The 17,729-nt window shown below is 48.8% G+C and overlaps 1 protein-coding gene across 3 annotated transcripts in view; it reads left to right on the plus strand.

Annotated features, from left to right (window-relative positions):
• Window positions 1–7,399: 7,399 nt before the first annotated feature.
• UNC5B (unc-5 netrin receptor B) overlaps window positions 7,400–17,729 on the plus strand; it is a 162,043-nt gene continuing 151,713 nt past the window's right edge. For 2 of the 3 annotated variants that reach the window (XM_056799284.1, XM_056799291.1), the window contains exon 1: window positions 7,401–8,075. In XM_056799284.1, the coding sequence (XP_056655262.1) occupies window positions 7,973–8,075 (103 nt within the window). In that variant the 5' untranslated portion in view covers window positions 7,401–7,972. Of the gene's footprint in view, window positions 8,076–17,729 lie in introns of all 3 variants that reach the window. The other variant, XM_056799281.1, reaches the window with a different exon arrangement.

The following is a 17,729-nucleotide window of genomic DNA, read 5'->3' on the forward strand; positions in this document are numbered from 1 at the left end:
AAAGAATCTTAGAGACCATTAGTTCAGATGAGAGAACTGAAACCCCAAAATGGAAATCAAGTTGTTTGGGATCATCTAGCAAGTTAGTAGCAGTCAGAGCTAGAAACTTGGGTTTCAGATTCCTCATTATAGCAAGCAGAGTTCACTTTTATCTGGTGCTTTAAAAGTCTGCAAAGTATGACAACTCCTGTGGATGTGAGATAAGTACTCTTGTTCTCATTTTACACATAAGAAAACTGAGGACCAAACCCAAATCATCAGCTGTATCCCAGAGGATAGAGGGCTGGGCTTGTAGTCAGCAAGACAGTTCAAATCCAGTCTCTGGGAACTTACTAGCTGTGTGACTCAGAGCAAGTCATTTCACATGCTTATCTCCGTTTCCTCACCTATAACATGGAATTCCTACTTCACAGGGTTGTGATAAGAATCCAATGAGATAATATTTGTAAGAAGCACATGGGGTATTGAGTTGGTTCAGTGGATAGAACTCCAGCTCTGGAGTTGGTTGGACCTGGGTTCAAATTTGAACTAGCTGTGTGACCCTGGGGAAATCACTTAGCCTGGTTTGCCTAGCCCTTGCCCTTCGGTCTGAGTTGTTACTAGGATAAAAAGTAAGGACTTTTAAAAAACCACACAGCACAGTACCTGACACACAGTAGGTGCCATAGAATGCTTATTCCATTTTTTTCCTATCTGACTCCAGATAATGCTAGTAATGGTGTTAGAAGACATATTGTTAATATTTTGAAGTTTACAAAGCCTGAGAGTGGGGATGAAAGTGTTACTGTCCTACAGGAGAGGAAAATGAGGTTAAATGACTTGCCCAAGGTCACACAGTCAATACCTGTCAGAGTCTCAGTGTACTGCATGTCCTTTCCAACATAACACATTGTCTCTTTGTCTAGGCATCTTAGCACTGCTGTTATTTCCTGAGAGAGAAACATGGGCTTGATAGGAGGTGGGTCTGGTGCCTTCCCCTCTCTTTCTTTTCTGCCGGATGGGGATGAGAGGGTGCCAGGGTGCTGGGCCTTGCACTGGGGTCATTTGTCTATGTATGCATGGGATAGGTTCCATTTCCATCCATTAAAGAAGGCTGTATGTTGTGGTCAGTCTAGGAGGGGTTGAAGGAGGGTATGGCTAGTCCTAGGGCTGAGGGTTTTTAATTCTTGGAAAGAGATTTCAGATGTCTACTGCACCCAGAATCAAGAGATCTGGGTTCACTTCCAGATTCCTTGATACTTGCTAACTATGGGACCATAAACAACTCATTTGTCTCTCTGAACCTCAGTTTTTCCATCTGTAAAAAATGGAGATGATACTATGCATCTTGCTTACTTAATAGGCATATGAGGAAAGTGTCTTGCAAACTCTGAAAACCATTTACTGGGTATCCCCAAAATTTTAGCACAGTTCTAAGTTTTTGGAATGCAGTATATTATTATTACTACTAAGAAGGTTTATTATTATTCTATATTATTATTACTAAGATAGTTATTATTATTAAAATGAATTTGAGTGTGAGTTGTGTGGTGGTAAGAAGAAATACTGCTAAAGTTTACCCAGGTGACACATAAGGTCCCTTCTATCTCTAAAGCTTTTTTCCCTCCACTAGGTCCTCCTAGGATAATAGTTCTGAAGCCGGAAGGGACCTCAGAGACCATTTAGTCCAGATTCTTCATTTTACAGATGGGGATCCTGAAGCTCAGGGAGGTGAAGCTCCTCCCCCAGGGAAAAGACCAGTAGAGTCCCACCCCATTAGACGACATCACTATCTGCTTAGATTGAACCTTTCTTCTAGGACTTTGGAAAACCAAGTCTATTCCTGAGGGACACAACTAGTCTACGTGGGCTATGCGCCTGGGAAAATAAAGCTGAGGGATGCTCCAAACTGCCCAGTCAGAATCCGAATGTCAGCATCGCAAAAGAGTGGAATCTGTCTCCCTTCATCTACAGATGGAGGAAACTGAGGCAGATTCCCCAAAGTGACTTGTGCAAGGTCAGCCTGGCAGAGTTTGGACTCCTAGCCATAAAGCCAAAACTCAAATCCAGATTTCTTCTTCTTTTGCTTCCCATGACTACTACCAGCTTCTCTCCAGGTCTATGTGTAGTCAGGACCTGGATGGTGATGGGGGAAGTGCGGGCGCCCATTTCCCCTAATGGACGTATGATTGTTTTAGCCTAAAGTCTCTGGCCTCTAAGATCTCCGATCTGCTCAGAACGGAGGGGTACAGAGGGACCAGGTTAGGGGCTGGCCTCAGCTTCCAGTCTTTCTCTGGCTCCTCCCGCTCCAAGACGTGTCCACCAAGGTGAAAGCTTCACGCTGCCGCCTGGTGGTGCCTGGCTGGATCACAGCTAGGCAGCAGCCAGCCTGGGGATTTTTTCTCTTGCTTATTTTTGGCAGCAGACTAACTTTATCGTGATTATTAATATTAATATCACCGGAGCTGCTTTTATTGTTATTTAAAGACACAGTTCCCAGGCAGCTGCTATTGCCTCCGGTTGAAAAGTGGCTTCCCAACCGGATGGGTTATCCAGACCCTAGTCTATAGGGGAGGCAGGGCGATGAGCTGCAGAGGGAGCATGGAAAACAATTCTGGACCAGCAATCCTCCATCTGCCTTTACCTAAGTGCATATCCCCGGCTAAACATACCCATTCTCTGGGCTCCCCTTTTGTCCACGGAAAAGGGAGAAGTTTGAACCACCAGGCTTATGGTTTCCCACTTTGCTACTCCAGGGTGCTATGACTTGCTTGCAGAGAAAAAGATGGGGAGGAGGCAGATTTCTTAAAACTTTCAGAAGGTTTTGAGGCAGTTAGGTGGGCCCACTGGATTGTGCTGGGCCAGGAAATCTTGAGTTCTAATTCTGCTTCAGACACTTTCAAACTGGGCAAACCAGGATTGGTCACTTTACCTGTTAGCCTCAGGTTCCTTAACTATAAAGTGGGGATAATAATAACACTTACCTTGGAGGGTTCTTGTGAAGATCATTTGAGACAATGTTTGTAAAAAGTACTTACCACAGTACCTAAGGTGTCTAATAAATGCTCACTCTCTCCCTCCTTCCTCTTAAAAATAAGGATCCCATCCCCAGCAGAACTCACCCAGATCGGTCCTTTCCATGAAGCTGGGAGGTGTTTGGGGACCCTCACTTCAAGGCCTGCTTGGTAGGTACTTTTGAGGAGATGACCTTCATGACTCCTTAGATCAGGTAGGTTCTATGTAGATGTATAGGAAAGGATGTAGGGAAAGGGACAGAGATGGCCTTTGTAACTGGCTCCCCAAGCCCAAGGACCCTGAAGAAAGGGCTGAGGAGAAAGGAGAGCTACTCCAGTGGCACAGAATGGGGGCCAAAGATAGGGAAAAGGTGAAGAGATGGATTTCCCCTCTCCCTTTTTAACTGGTGGTTTAAGATGAAGGGAGACTAGAATGGGGGGGGTGTCTGGAAATTCCTAATCCCTGTGGGCCTTTGGTGAGCAGAGCTGAGACCAGCTCTGTCTCCCTAGGGTTACAAGAACGGGGAGGCAAGAAAGCTTGAGCCACCTTATCTTAAAGTTGGATTTCAAAGAGTTAGAAACTTGAAGGAGAAAATCCTGAGTCTGGAGAATGGGAGGAGGAGGGGAGCCAGATCATCTTCTGTCTGTCCACCTCCCTCTCCCAGCCCCAGGAATTAAACAAAGCACTGAAACCCGAAACTCTGAGATAGAAGAGCACTTGGGTATAATTGCTACCTAGTCTGCATAATCTTTTCAAATAAACACCCCCCCACCTCCCCACCCCCCACTCAGAGAGCTAAAGCCTGTGTGCCCTGGGATATACTAAAGTTCTGTTGTTGAGTCTCTGAAAGAAAGCCCAGATGGTAGAGCCCTGAGCTTGTATTCAGGAGACTTGGCCAATAATCCTCAAATATTCCCTGGCTTTGGGGTCATGGCGGGGCGAGTTACAGCAACTCCCAGACTCAGTTTCTTCATCTGTAAAATGTGTAAGAATCCGTGTGACATAGATGTCTTTGGCTCCTGGTGAGGAAAGCACTTTGGGAGCCTAAAAGCTGTCCCGAGAGGCCTTCTTCTCTATGTCCCGCCGTTCTCCCTCCCCCCCCCCCCCCCGCCCCCCCAATGCCGCGGCTGGCATGATGCTAAGCCACTGGAACATTTGAAAGCATCCGCGAGTGTGAAAGGTGGCCAGGCAGGGTTTCGCGGTGGCCTCGAGTGCTGAAGAACTTCTTTTTTTCTTTCTGTCTCTGCATCCCCAGGGCCTGGGGCACCCACCTGGCATTTGCTAAAAGTTTAGTCCTTCCCCATGAGCCCGGGCCGGAAAGGAGGAGTGGGCCTTTGTAGGTGCAGTCTTGGGAGTCAGAGCTGGGTGGGACTTTGTAGTGGCGGCTGCCTTTGGAGGCGCGTGTGTAGGTGTGGGGCTTTGTAGTGCTGTGTCTAGCGATGGGACTGTCTAGGAGAGGGGCTTTGTAGTTGTGGCTCTCTTGGGCTGTGTCTACAGGGCTGTGTGTGGCTTTGTAGTTGCGGGGTTCAGTGGAATGCGGCTTTTTCTTCTGGGGCTTAGCCATACATTCAGAAACTTTTCCTTTGGGGTGGGCAGGGCTGCTTTTTGGGCGGCCGAGTCACCCGCACAGCTTCCCTAGGGTCACCGAACGCCCTCCTCCCAGTGGGGAGCCAGACAGTCTGGGGGGAGAGGGCCTGGCCCCGGATCTTCCCAGAGCTTCGGCAGACCCCGAGCCAGCTAGTTCGGCCTGGCGCCAAAGCAGTCGTTTGCCTTATCCCCTGGAGTCCCCATAGGGAAACAGACTGACCAGATCGGAGATAGCGGCAGGCGCTGGGGGGATGGGAGGGAGGGCGGCGCGCCCCGAGGCGGGGTGTGGGTAGAGGGGGGGGGGGCAGAGGAGTGCTCGCAGCGAGTGTTGTTTTTCTTTCTCAGAGGGCCCAGATTCGAATGGGGGCAGGATTGGGGGGAGTGGCCTCGCACCCCGCCCCCACAAGCCCAGCTCCATCCTTCCACTAGGCCCAGCACTAGCCAAGGTGGGCTTAGGGACTGCGGCTGGGCAGGTGCCACCCACCGAGTGGGATCCTCTCCCTTCAGCACAGACTGACCCTGGTTTGGGGAGGAGCAGGGTGGCTCCGGATTCTAGTCAGGTAGTGTCAGAGTTTGGAGTGAGGGATTCCTGGAGGTCTGTGAGGGTTTCCTGATCCTCTTCTGCCAGATCAGATCGCACCCCTAGAGCCCAGTCCTCCGAGAGAGGTGGGCAAGGGCTGGCTGGGAAATGTCTAAAGCAGTTTAGAAGAGCCTAACCTGCTTCCTTAGAAGCTGGCACTGGCTCCCATCTCCAGGCACTTTCCTTGGGATAAAGGCCCCATTTCTTTCTGCACCAATTCAACTCTTAAGTCCTCCACTTCCAATTTCCATTCCCCCTGCAACCCCCATTCCACTGTTTCAAACTCTCCACCCAAATTGGACAAGGGAGGGATTTGGTAGATAAGCACCTACTGTGTGTCAAGCACTGTGCTAAGTACGGGGCTACAAAAAAAAAAAAGGGACAAGATGAGGCCCACTCTCAAGAAGCTTTAATCTAATAGGGGCAGACAACAGGCAAGCATCAATGTACAAATAAGCCCTAGACGGGATAAATGGGGGAGGGGGAGATCCTGAGAGGGAAGGAACTCAGATTAAGGAAAAAAGGAAAAGGTTGATGGTACCTCTTCTCTCCAAGCCCATCCTCAGACCCACAATCATGTTTTCCTATTTAGAGTATTTATATCAGTAGCCACTTCCAGTTCCTCTTATCCTCTCCCTGAAACACTTCTGGTTTAGCAGGACAGTGTGAGTGACAAATGAGTCCCTCAGTGTGACCCCCTCCCCCATCTTCTCCCTCCTCTGTCGCTACTGTCTGGGCCAGATCCATATTTTTCAACTGGATTTTCCCTTGAGAAAGTGATCAGATTCTAGGAGAAAAAAGAGTGAAAAGCATCATTTAGCCTATCCTAATTTGAAAGCACTGACTCAAACCCAGAGGCTCTGTGTTTGAATCCTACCCCTGCCTCCTATAACCTGCACTACCTTGGTCAAATGGTCTTCCCTCTCCTGGCCTTAGTTTTTTCTTCTGTAAGATGAAATGACACTCTCAGCTCAAAAGCTTCAATCTTATAAACTATTCCAATTCCCCTGGCCTTTCTTCCTATCCTTTCTTTCTTTACAACATTCTCTTTTCTATCCTACACTTACTGTTTCATCCTCATAGCTCAATCTTTTGAGTGGAAACTAGAAACTTAAAAACACACACCAGCATATGCTGTCCATTTTTCTGTTCCCTGAAAATCCACAAATTAATGAAGTCATGAGCTAAAAATATTATGAGTTTAGTCTGAAACAGAAAGATCATGGAATCAAGACTCATGTAACAGATGAAGAAACTGAGGTTCAGAACTTGACTTGTCCAGCAAGTTATTGGTCTCCTGCTTTCTAGATCCAAACTTCCTCCTCCATACACCAGTAGGACAAAACACCTGACTAGCATCCCCAGGGAAAATTCTAAATAAGAATTTTCCCCAAAGAGTCTTGGGAAAAGAAGAGTCAATAGGATGATCTGATTCTAGGCTATACAGCCCCCTGAACTTTGAAAAGAGGAAAGAAGGTTTGGGGGAATAGTATCTCCACATCATTTTCTTTACCCCAGCAGAGCAGGAGTTCTTAACAAGGCTTATGTGTCCCAGTGTGTGTCCCTTTGGCAGTGTGGTGAAGCCTTTGGACCCCTTCTCAGAATCATGGTTCAAAATGCTTGACAGAAATGCTAAATTTCAGCCAGAGGTGTCATTGTTTTTCACCATCCAAGTTCCAGGACCCCTTGAAATCTATCTACTGACTTCTGGCTAAGATGGGCACATTGGAGGAAGTCCTCCAGGGCTTGAAGGAAGGACCTCAGCACCCATTCCCCCACCATCGCAGGTCCCCAATCCCTATAAACTCGGGTTTCTGGCCAAGAAGAGCTCAAGGCACACTCAAGGAGGGAGCTGTAGAAAGTGAGCGCAGCAAACGAGTATATGAGAAAGAATGTTGGTGACAACCAGAGAAGGAAGACAAGATACCAAAAGGGGAAGCTAAGGGTATTTGGGGACGGAGTGGGGAGGGCATGGGCGGAACCATTCCAGAAGATGATGAGGAAGGTGAAGAGGAAGACCAGAGGAAGGTGAAGTTCAGTACCATCCGGGAGTTTTTGCCAGTCCTCCGGGTTTTCTATAGAACACCGGAGCCTGCGCTTCGCGAGTCCCCCCCTGAGGGGCCCCTACCTTTCCAAGAGCAGCGCCTGAGCGGATGTCGGATCCCCCCTAGTGCCCACACCGCCTCCCGAGGCTCCTCCCTCCCTCCCTCGTTTAGTTGCTCCCTCCCTCCCTCCTCCCTGGTCTCCCCTAAGCTCCGGGACTCGGGCGAGTGAGCGGGACACCTCGGCATTGTGGCTGGCGGCCTGAGCTGGAGAGGATGCGGGAGCCCAACTGAGTGGCCAGTGGAGGAGAGCGCGGGCGGGCGGGCTGCCAGCCAGGAGGAGGAGGAGCTGTGGGCTGCGCTGCGCTGCGCTGACCGCACTCACTCGCAGCTCAACTTCGGAGAGAGCGGAGGGAGCCGCCAGAGCCCGCGGGCGAGGAGGGGCACGCAGTAGCCTGGCACCGGAGAGGGCAGCGGGCGCCGCCGCTCTCCTAGACCTAGGGCGGAGCAGCAGCAGCGGCGGTCTCCTTTACGCCGCCCCGCGCCCGGGGACCAGTTGTCCTTGTGCTCCCTGCCCCAAAGAGTGGCTGGCAGTGCCCCCAGGGTGGGCACGGGCTGGCGCGGCCGGGCGGCCGGGGGCCGGAGGTTGGAGGTACTCGGGAGGACGAGGACGAGAAGGAAGAGGCGGCGGCGGCGGCGGCGGCGGCGGCGAGGCTGGGGCCAGGGAGAGATCCCCGGGGGAGAGGCGCCAGAGCCTGGCCGGGGAGCGATGTTAGCTCGGAGCGCGGCGGCGGCGACAGCGGCCCCAACAGCGCAGGGGGCGCGCCTCCTGGTCCTGCTGCTGCTCTGGAACTTGAGGCTGTGCGGAGCAGGTACGGGGATCGGGGATCGGGGAATCCAGGGAGGCGCGGTGCAGCCGTCGGCGGGGGTCCGAGCCCACCTACACAGGAGTCCTTCCCTTTCCGAAAACACAAACCTACCTCTAGCCGTTGGTCATCCTGTATCCAAAGGTCATTGCTAGCCTGCGGCTGCTCCCTGAGGCGGGGGGGCGCCCGTTATTGCCCCTGGGAGGGAGAAGGGAGAGGGTTCTGAGAGGCTGAAAGTTCGGTGCCTGGGTGACCTCGGCCGGGTTACTGGCATTTTGTTTTAGCCAGAAAAGTAGAAGAGGTGGCCGACTGATCAGTGTTCGGGGAGACGGTGGAAGGAGGGGGGGCGTCTTAGACGGCTCGGGCTCAGGTTCCGAGAAGGTTAGTTTGGATGTGAGGCCATGGCTAAAAGGGCTTCCAGCTCGCCCTCTCTGATGGCTTTCTCTCGAGTCTTGAGCTTGCCCCAGGTGGCGAGAGCCTCAGCTCCAGGGTTCTCCCAGATCCCCGGGAAGTCGAGAGGGACCCGGGCGCGGTGCACGCGGAATGTACAGTGGTACCCGGCTCCTTCTCGTGCAACTTCCCAGAAGGCTGGAGCTGTTCCTGCCACTATAGCCCCGGACTCTCACTCTTCTCGGGCCAGAACCAGTCTGGAAGCAGGGGGCTGAGGAGCCCAGGCCAGCGATCAGACACTTCGGTGTCTGGAGCGGCGCGTAGCTCTGGGGCTCTGACTGCCGAAAGGCGAAATGGCCCCACCTGATCGGGACTGGCACTAGCTGGATTTGGGCTGGGGATGCCGAGGGGCAGGCGGGCGGGGCGGGGCAGGGTGGGGTATGCTCGGATCAGGCCGAGCTCCCCTTTAAGTAGGTCACTGCCATTCGCATTGCTTTCCGTCGGGTCGCCCAAGCCGCAGAGGGCCCCAGCCGTAGCTGTAGGGAAGGGAGAAATCCCTCAGCTGGGTACGATTCTCTGTTAGTGTATATGTAAGGCGCTGGGTGATGCTGGGAGATACCACACCACTCCTGCCACCCCAGTCATCCCCAGTCAGTAATTGCAACGCCTCCCTATTCCCCATGTGGTTATAAGTCTTCTGGGGCCCAGGAAAGATGGGAAAGTGAGCAGAGAAACCTGTTCCTGGAGCCCAGGCAGGTGGGTCTTGGACCCGAACTGAGTATTGGTTGCTTGATTGTGTATGTGTGTGTGTGTGTGTGTGTGTGTGTGTGTGTGTGTGTGTGTGTGTGTGTGTGAGGGGGGGGGGCAGGAAGAGAAGTTCCCTCTTTGAATTCAAGCTCAATGGCACCCAGAAAGCATGGAAGCCTTTTTTGTTTTTTTTTGGGGTAGTTTATTTACATCACTCCCCCCCCCCCCCCACTCCCTTTTAGGTAACAATGGTGATGCACCTTTGCCTGTGCTCACTGCTCCTGGTAGGACTGAGTTTGGTCTCTTGCCTGCCCAGTATTTCTTCTGTTTTTATTTTTATTTATTGAGCTGCAAGGTTCCAAAGCTTCTTGTTTCATCTCCTGGGCAGCCTTTGGGGTTCAAACATGAGTTGTGAAGTTGTAAATGAGCCCAAATTGATGGAAGAAGGACTGGAGAATGTACAGAACTTTCTTAAGGTGAGGAGTGACAGAATACTATAGGGCTCAAAGGATTGCAAGGCATTTACCAAATTATCCCATCTGATCCTCACAACAACTCTTGGAAGTAAGGTGCTATTATTATTTCTGTTTTACAACTGGGAAAACTGAGGCTGAGATAACAGGACATTTGCATTCTTCTGTCTTCCTGACTGCTAGTTCAGAGCTCTAGCCACTTAGAAATGTGGACTTGGGGGTGGGTTCTGAGGGTATTTTCATGGAGCTGAAGATCAAAGTATTGGCAATCTATGCTGGAGATCCTGGACAGGGAGTCAGAGAGGAGGTTTAGAGTTTGGACTCAGGAGAGGGCAGGCACTTTGAAGATTTCTAGGCCATATTTTCATTGTTGAATGTCTTAGGGCTAGCAGGGTATCTTGGGTTGTCTCTCTTCTGTGAGGGGCTAGCCCAGAGGAATTGACTGTCTCAGTGTGCCTGTTTAATAACGTGCCTGGTCCCCGCCTTGCCTGGAAAGAAAAGTGCCCAGCTAGAGCTAGCCTCTAATAATGGGCTTTGATTTCTCACTCTTGTGTTTGAACCTAGGATTTAAATTATGCTCATTACTGTCTGCACCCAGGTGCTGAATGCCCACCACCTCAGAGAGGCTGCTAACTAGTGCAGCTTCCTGTGGCTTCTTCCTTTTTGGTCCCCCAAATTTGGAAATTAACCCTTAAACTTGAGGGTTGGAGAGCTTTTTGCCTTCCTCCCCACTTGTACACAGAGAAGACAGTTCCTTCAGGAACATCTTTTCCCTTCATCTAGTCCTATTTTGGGAGCACTAAAAGTGGCAGACCTGGCATCATGAAAACCTGAATTCAAGTCCTTGTAGCCTTATGTCCCTAAGCAAGTCATTTCACTTGTTGCCACAGTTTTTCAACTGTAAAATGGGGCAATAACAGCACCTACCTTCCAGGGTTGTGAAAATCAAAGGAGATTACTATAATATACTTAGCACAATGCTTGGCACACAGTAGGCTCTATTTTAAAGAACTATTTTATTTTTACAATTACATTTCCAATTAGAAATTTTTAACATTTGGGTTTTTTTTAATTTTGAGTTCCATATTCTCTCCCTCCCTTCTCCATGCCCTCCTCCCTCATTGAGAAGGCAAACAATTTTATATTGGTTATGCAGTACATAGTGTTTTATACATGTGAGTAACTATTATTATTTCAAAATCTGAAGTGTTCCATTTTACAGATATTGAAATAGAGGCTGGAACAATTCACTTTCCCCAGGGCTTAGTCTCTCAATGGCAAAGTGTGCTTTGGGAACTTTTGATTTACAAATTATAAACATCATCTCCCCTTAAGACTCTGAGAGGTTTTTGTTGTTGTTCAGTCGAGTCTGGCTCTTTGTGACCCCCATTTAGGGTTATCTTAGCAAAGGTCCTGGGAATGGTTTGCCATTTCCTTCTCAAGCTCATTTTATAGATGAGGAAACTGAGGCAAACTGGGTTAAGTAACTTGTCCAGGGTCACACAACTATTACATGTCTGAAGCCAGACTTGAACTCAGAAAGAAGAATCTTCCTGATTTCAGGTCTAGTGTTCTCATTTTGCCATGAGGCTACTTTGGGTAGTAAATGCTAGTATTTTTCTCCTGGTTGAAGAAACCAAGGCACAGAGAGGTTAAGTGATATCTATGATTTGATAGCTAGTAAGTATCTGATGTTGGATTAGACCTTGGGTCTTCTTGATTCTGGGTTCATCATCCTAACCACTGTACCACCCAGCTACCTTAGGTTCTCTCTTTGTCCAAAGGGCTTCCTGGTCTGAGGGTCCTCCTCAGGACCCTCCAGCTATTAGAAGATAATCTTTTTTTTAACTTTTACCTTCAATCTTAGAATCAATACTGTGTATTGATTCCAAGGCAGAAAAGTGGTAAGGGCTAAGCAATTGTGGTTAAGTGACTTGCCCAAGAGTCACACAGCTAGGAAGTGTCTGAGGCCAGATTTGAACCCAGGATCTTCTGTCTCTAGGCCTGCAGATCTCATAAATCTAGAGAGAGAAAGGCCCTCAGAAGTCATGCAGGCTGATTAGTCTATTTGGTCTTCATTTTACAGGAAAGGAAACAACCTGGTGGGAGGTTAAGGTCTTGTACCACATAGATAGTATTCATCAGAGGTGGGATTTGAACCCACTTCTTCTGACTTAAGCACCAGTGACAACACAGTGATTCCTGTTCTCCAACATTCTCCAAATTTGGTGGTGAGAAAGACCTCCCCCAGCCTCTCACTTAGTTTTCATTTCCTGAGCCCTGCATTAAAAACAGACTCCCTGAAAGTGCCTCTCAGCTTGGGACACTTGCCCTGCTGGCCTTTTCCTCCAGTTCCCCTCTCCTGACTCCTGGGGAGAGGGCAGAGAAGGGGGGAGGCTCCCTTGAGGAGAAGATGGCAACAGGGACACCATAAAGTCTGATGGCTTCTGAATTTGGAGAATATGATCAAGTTATAAAACCTTTAGCCCTGAGAGTGAGATAGCAGTGACAGACTGACGGGCAGCAGGGACGACTTCAAAGGACCCAGACTGGTCCATTCTCCCTCCCCCTCAATGACTCCATCCAACATCCTTCTCCCTCTGAGCCTTCCTTGCTGGAGGGAGCCAAAGAGCTAGGCAGAACCCAAGGTGTGATGACAGTGCCTTCATTTTAAAGTCTGATTAAAAGCTGGAGTTTTCCCTGCTTCCCTGGGAGTGTATTTCCTCTCCTAACATTGCTGCCACACTTTACCAAGCAGCTATCTCACCTAAACAAATGGAAAGTCAAGAGGGTTATAATGAGTTTTCTCATTAGAGCTCAGTACAGAGAAAGCTTTTCTACCCTTTTCCTCCACAAAGAAAGGTAGAGGAGGAGGCCATTGAAGCTAAGAATGGGAGGGACCAAAGAGATTATTTAATTTACTTGCTCCCATTTTACATATAAGGAAACTGAGGCAGAGTGCCATTCCCAGGATCCCACAGTGGATTAGTGGCAGTGTGTCCTAAGCCTTGGTTTGATTTCCACTGTAGTAGTTCCCCCTCTTTTTCTTTCCTGTCTTAGAATCAATACTGTGTATTGATTCCAAGGCAGAAAAGTTGTAAGGTTTAGATCATGGGGGTTAAGTGACTTGCCCAGGATCATACAGCTAGGAAATATCTAAGGTCAGATTTGAACCCAGGACCTCCCCTTTCTAGGGCCAGCTCCCAATTCACTGAGCCACCTAGCTGTCCCCTATGGCCTTCCTGGCTGGCTCAGGCAGTGCTCAGTGGGACTGTGAGCATATGGAATTATAAAATTGATTGCCACAATGGGAAGAAGTTATCGAAGGATGGGTCGGGAGACGGGGATACCAGTCTTGTTGATAGAATTGAGTAGAATGAAGGAGTTGGGGCCTGAGGACCTTGGTGGTAAGTGTTATGACCTGGACCAGAGTCGGGAGTGAGGGCATCTTTCCTGAATAACTAGAGATTCACTGCAAGTTCCTAGCATTGTTGCCTATGTGCCAGCCAGGCACTGGCAGGACACAGGGAAGTCTGCAGCTCGATCGGACCCATACTGCATCACTTCCTCCATAAACATCTTAGATGGGGGGAAAGATTAAAATGTATAAATAAGCCAAACCTTTTTGGGCAGCTCCACTCTGTTTGTAGACTTCTTTTTATAGCTCATCAACAATCTTTGTATTCCATGACAGCCTGATTTGTTCCCCCAATTTCCAAGGAATCCAGTGTGTCCCTGTTGGTGGGTGGGTTGCTCTGAGCTGCAGATGGATTGGAGATCTGGGCTATTAAGAGACATTGATTGCCCTTGATGGGATTTGCCTCTCTATTCCTTCTTGGAGCTGCTGGGTCTTTCTGGGAAAGGAGTTTGGGGTTTCTGGAGTGGAAAGGAAACCAGCTCTAGGCTCCCAAACCCATCACCCCCCAAGTGCCAGTGCAATAGGTAAGGCTAGCCTAGTAGGCAGGGATACCCAAAATAGTGCAGACCTGTTGGGGGAGTCTCACCCCAAGCCTGCAGACTGAACATATGGGCTTGTGAACAGACGGAGGAGGGGAGGGAACCCATTTGGAGCTGTAGCTCAGCCGCCTGCCTCCAAGGTGGTTGGGGGGGGAGGGCGAGGAAGAAGTTGATGGGGACTGAGAATGAAAAAGGGGGTGATGTTGAGAGAGAGATGTTTGTGGGTGGCATTTGGGGGTCATAGTGTACCCCAGGGCTCCGTGAGCCCTCTGGAGGCTGAAGGAGGGATTGGAACCCCTAATGAATGGGTCAAGAGAGAGAAGAGGGTCTGGAGCCTCTGTAGCAAACTGCTCTTCTGCTGCCATTTCCCATGCCAGTTTCCTAAACAACTCCCACAAATGGAATCATGAAAGCTTCAAAAGAGAAAAGAAACATATAAGTCCAATCTGGGCTTTATCTTTTATCAGAAAGAAAGGAAATAAAAATACCTTAATGAGAAAAAGAGACCATTGGAACTGTAGGCTGCTTGCAGGGGATGCCTTCCTGGACCCTGCAGGAAACTAGAAGAATTCTTCCCTTCCCTCCCAAGTCTGTGCCGCAGAAGCAGCCCAAGGTAAGGGAAGATGGCATTCTTCCCCCAAGCTCGCTGTCCCATGGATCCTTTGGGTTAGACCCCACCTTTTGGGTTTTCTGGCCAGAGGATGTAGTCGTCCTTTCCCAGAAGTGCTTTGTATTTTGTGCTGGTTTAGTTTTATCCACTCCCTCGAGGTCATGAAGACCCCCTAGATAAAGAGAATGAGGCCCAGAGACAGGAAGTGATTTGCCTGTTGGATATAGATTAAGTAACAGACATTGTATTAGTAGTTGCTGTATTAGTAGCATTCTTTCCATTGCACTGGGAGGGCTGATGGAAGCCCATTTTACAGACTCAAAATTTTGTGCATGTAGCAAGGAGGGGAATAGGGGATGTTTCAGGTTAGGGTGTATCAGGAAATCAGACCTAAAGACATCTAGAATAATAGAATATTAAAGTTGAAAGGCAACTTGGAAGTCATCTTGTTTAGTCTCTCTGGCTTAGTTGTTAGGGTGAAGAAGGAAAGGGGAACCAGTTTAATACATCTGGGATGGAGCCTACTTCTAAGCTGTTTCTTCCCCAGGGCCTGTGCCATCTCCCTGGCTGCTCCCTCCTTGGTCCAGGCTGTGGGAGCCCCAGCTCAGAATTCCCCCCCCCCCCATGGCAGAGTTCATCCCTGCAGCCCCTGAGCTCCTTAAAGCCACAGGTCACTGCTGGTCCTCCTCTCCTTTTGGCTCCAGCAATGCCAGTGCCAGCAGAAACATTTGCAGAAGTGCCCACATAAATCACAGACTAGTTCTCTCTGGCTCTCCCCCCCCACCCCCCTTAGTTTCCTTCTACTTCACTCCAAAAGCTCTGGAGTTGCTGGAAGCTCCTGCATTTACCCAGTGCAACAAAGCAACCTGATTAGCATCTCTTTGGCAATGGATTTAATTCTGAGCTGGGCAGCCAAGGCAGCTCCTGGGTACCTTTTCTTCTCCCTCAAACCCAGTCTGCCTCCCCTCCCCCAGCCCAAATAAGTGATGCCACAGGCAACTAGGAAACGGTGAGGGTGATAAGGGCTGCCACCCCTCTCACCTGCAGGACAGGCTGCCCCTAGTGCATTGTAACTTCCTGTGCTTCTTTAGGAAGGGAGAGTGAAGAGAAGGGGGACAATGTGTGTTTGTACTCTTCCAGGTATGGGGGGAAGAGTAAAAGGATGTGAGGGTATAGATGAGGCAGCAGTGTGTATTGTGCCCTATGGGAAAGCAGATGGCTGCATTGTGTGTGGCAGTGATGGGGCTGGGGCAGGCATTAGGCATGGAGATGGCTGTATGTCTAGGTGGTCAGGTGGCTTATTGGGGTGTGTTGTAGTTATAGCTTGGGTTGTGCTTATTAAATTTATGGTTGGACCCAATTTTAAGTTGGTGGTCACCAGGGATTTAATTTCTAAATTCCAAAATAAATTACTCAAGTAAATAGAATTTATGGTAGTTTATTTTTACAATAGAGGGAAGATATTAAGGAAGAGAGAAAAATGAGAGAGAGACAGAGACAGAGACAGAGACAGAGAGAGAGAGAGACAGAGAGACAGAGCAAGCAGAGTTCTGGCTTTCTCTGAGCCAGGTAGAAATTCTAAGGTCCTAATCAGGGGAAAGGAGTCTTGAGACAATGGACCTTTCTCAGAGGTTCACACCTCCAGAAGGGGCAAGGACAGAAGTCAGCCTTTACACTCACCAAGGTGACCATCTAAAAAGAAAGCAGTCTGAGGTCTACTGTCCAAGCTCCTCCAGGGGTACAGTTCCATAGCCTAGTTTCTTCACTCCAAGTCTGAGTGTCTGTCTTCTGGTCCCAGTCCAACCCCAAGTGACTGGTCCTCTGTGTGTCTCTGTTTCTACTATTTAAAGACCTTTTTCTCTTGTGTCACCTCCCCTAAATTTTACATCTACCAATCACAGCAGATGCTCCTCTCCAGGACTTCCCACTCTTTCACACGGGTCACAGAACTCCCACTTAATGTATGAAGTGGGTGTTCACACCTTTTTGTGGTTAGTTCACACTTTTTTATGCTTAGTTCATACCTTTTTGTGGTTAAAACACTAAATGGGTATATCTACTTTAAGTACTGGGTTTACACTTTGGGGATTACAATTTTATCTTCACAATAAAGGAACTAAGTAACTTCATTGTTATGATTGGGGAGAGCTAAATACAATCTTCACATGCTTCTATGCTGTTGGTTGGTGCTTGTGTGGCTTGTGTCTGTGTCTGTGTCCATCCATGCATCTGCCATGTTGTATGTGTGTGTTAGGGAGATTATGTATGATGGAGAGTTACTTCATTACCCAGCTGAACCCTGCCAGCTTCCTCCCCCAGGGGCAGGGCCAGGCAACTCCCTGGAGGCCTCCGCTTCTGGAACATCCTTTAGGTCTCCCTCCCAGCTCAGCCTGGACAGGCCCAAAGTCTGGAAGAAGGAGATTATTGTGACAAGGAAATCACTTTTAAAAGACTGATATATATTAATTTAAGGTCGCCAAGGAATTCAGCTATGTAATTCCTTAATGAAAACTCAAGTCAGCCGTCAACCTTTTATGGAGTTTTAATTACAAACAGGAGGAAGCAAGGAATTAGAGATAGAGAGATAGAGGGAGAGAGAAAGGGGAGAGAAGGGAATAGGGCTTAAATACCCCTTCTGTTTAGGCTGGGCCAAAAGGCCCAAGCCCTTAGATAGCTGGGGCAATGAAAGGAGATCAGTCCCTATTACTCACATGACCAAAAATGGAGAAACAGTCTCCGGGGCCCCCACCTTCAGCTTCCTTCAGCGAAAGCTTCTCAGAGCACACCACAACCACTCCGACAAACTCCTCAACCACCTCGAGTCTTCAGACCCCCCTATCCTTAAGGAAACCATCCAAGTTCCCTCCCCTCAGTCCTCACATCTACCAATCACCTGTCCATCAATTTCCCTGTGCCAATGGAGGCTCTAGCTTAACCCAGGACCGCCCAGAGGTTTCTCAGAGGTTCACACCTCCAGAAGGGGCAAGGACAGAAGTCAGCCTTTACAGTCACCAAGGTGACCATCTAAAAAGAAAGCAGTCTGAGGTCTACTGTCCAAGCTCCTGGCTTTGCACATGTCTGTTGAAGGTCATATTTTCAAATAATTAAATCTTTGATCCTTTGCTACAGCCCTTCCTAAATCCTGTTAACCTGAGTAGGGTAGAGATTGGAATAATTAAATTTTGATCTAGGCTGCAGCCCTTACTCAATCCTGTTAGGACTGAATAGGGTGGAGATTGATTCCAAGTATCTCCATTGTATCAATTCTAAAATCAATCATGACTCAAAGAAATTCCTGTTCTATGCTTAAGCATAGGTCAAAGTCCTTTCCATTGTTCAGCAAAAGGTTTCTGTCCTAAAGTAATCTTAAGAAGGGAAGAGAAGGAACCTCCCATGCCAATGGGGTTCACATTCCAATAGTCAAGACCCACTATCAATAGGAAATTTTTCAAGTATGAAATTTCTCAATGGTGAAATTTCCAA

The sequence above is a fragment of the Monodelphis domestica genome, chromosome 1 (assembly GCF_027887165.1).
Source record: "Monodelphis domestica isolate mMonDom1 chromosome 1, mMonDom1.pri, whole genome shotgun sequence".
Lineage (NCBI taxonomy): Eukaryota > Metazoa > Chordata > Mammalia > Didelphimorphia > Didelphidae > Monodelphis > Monodelphis domestica.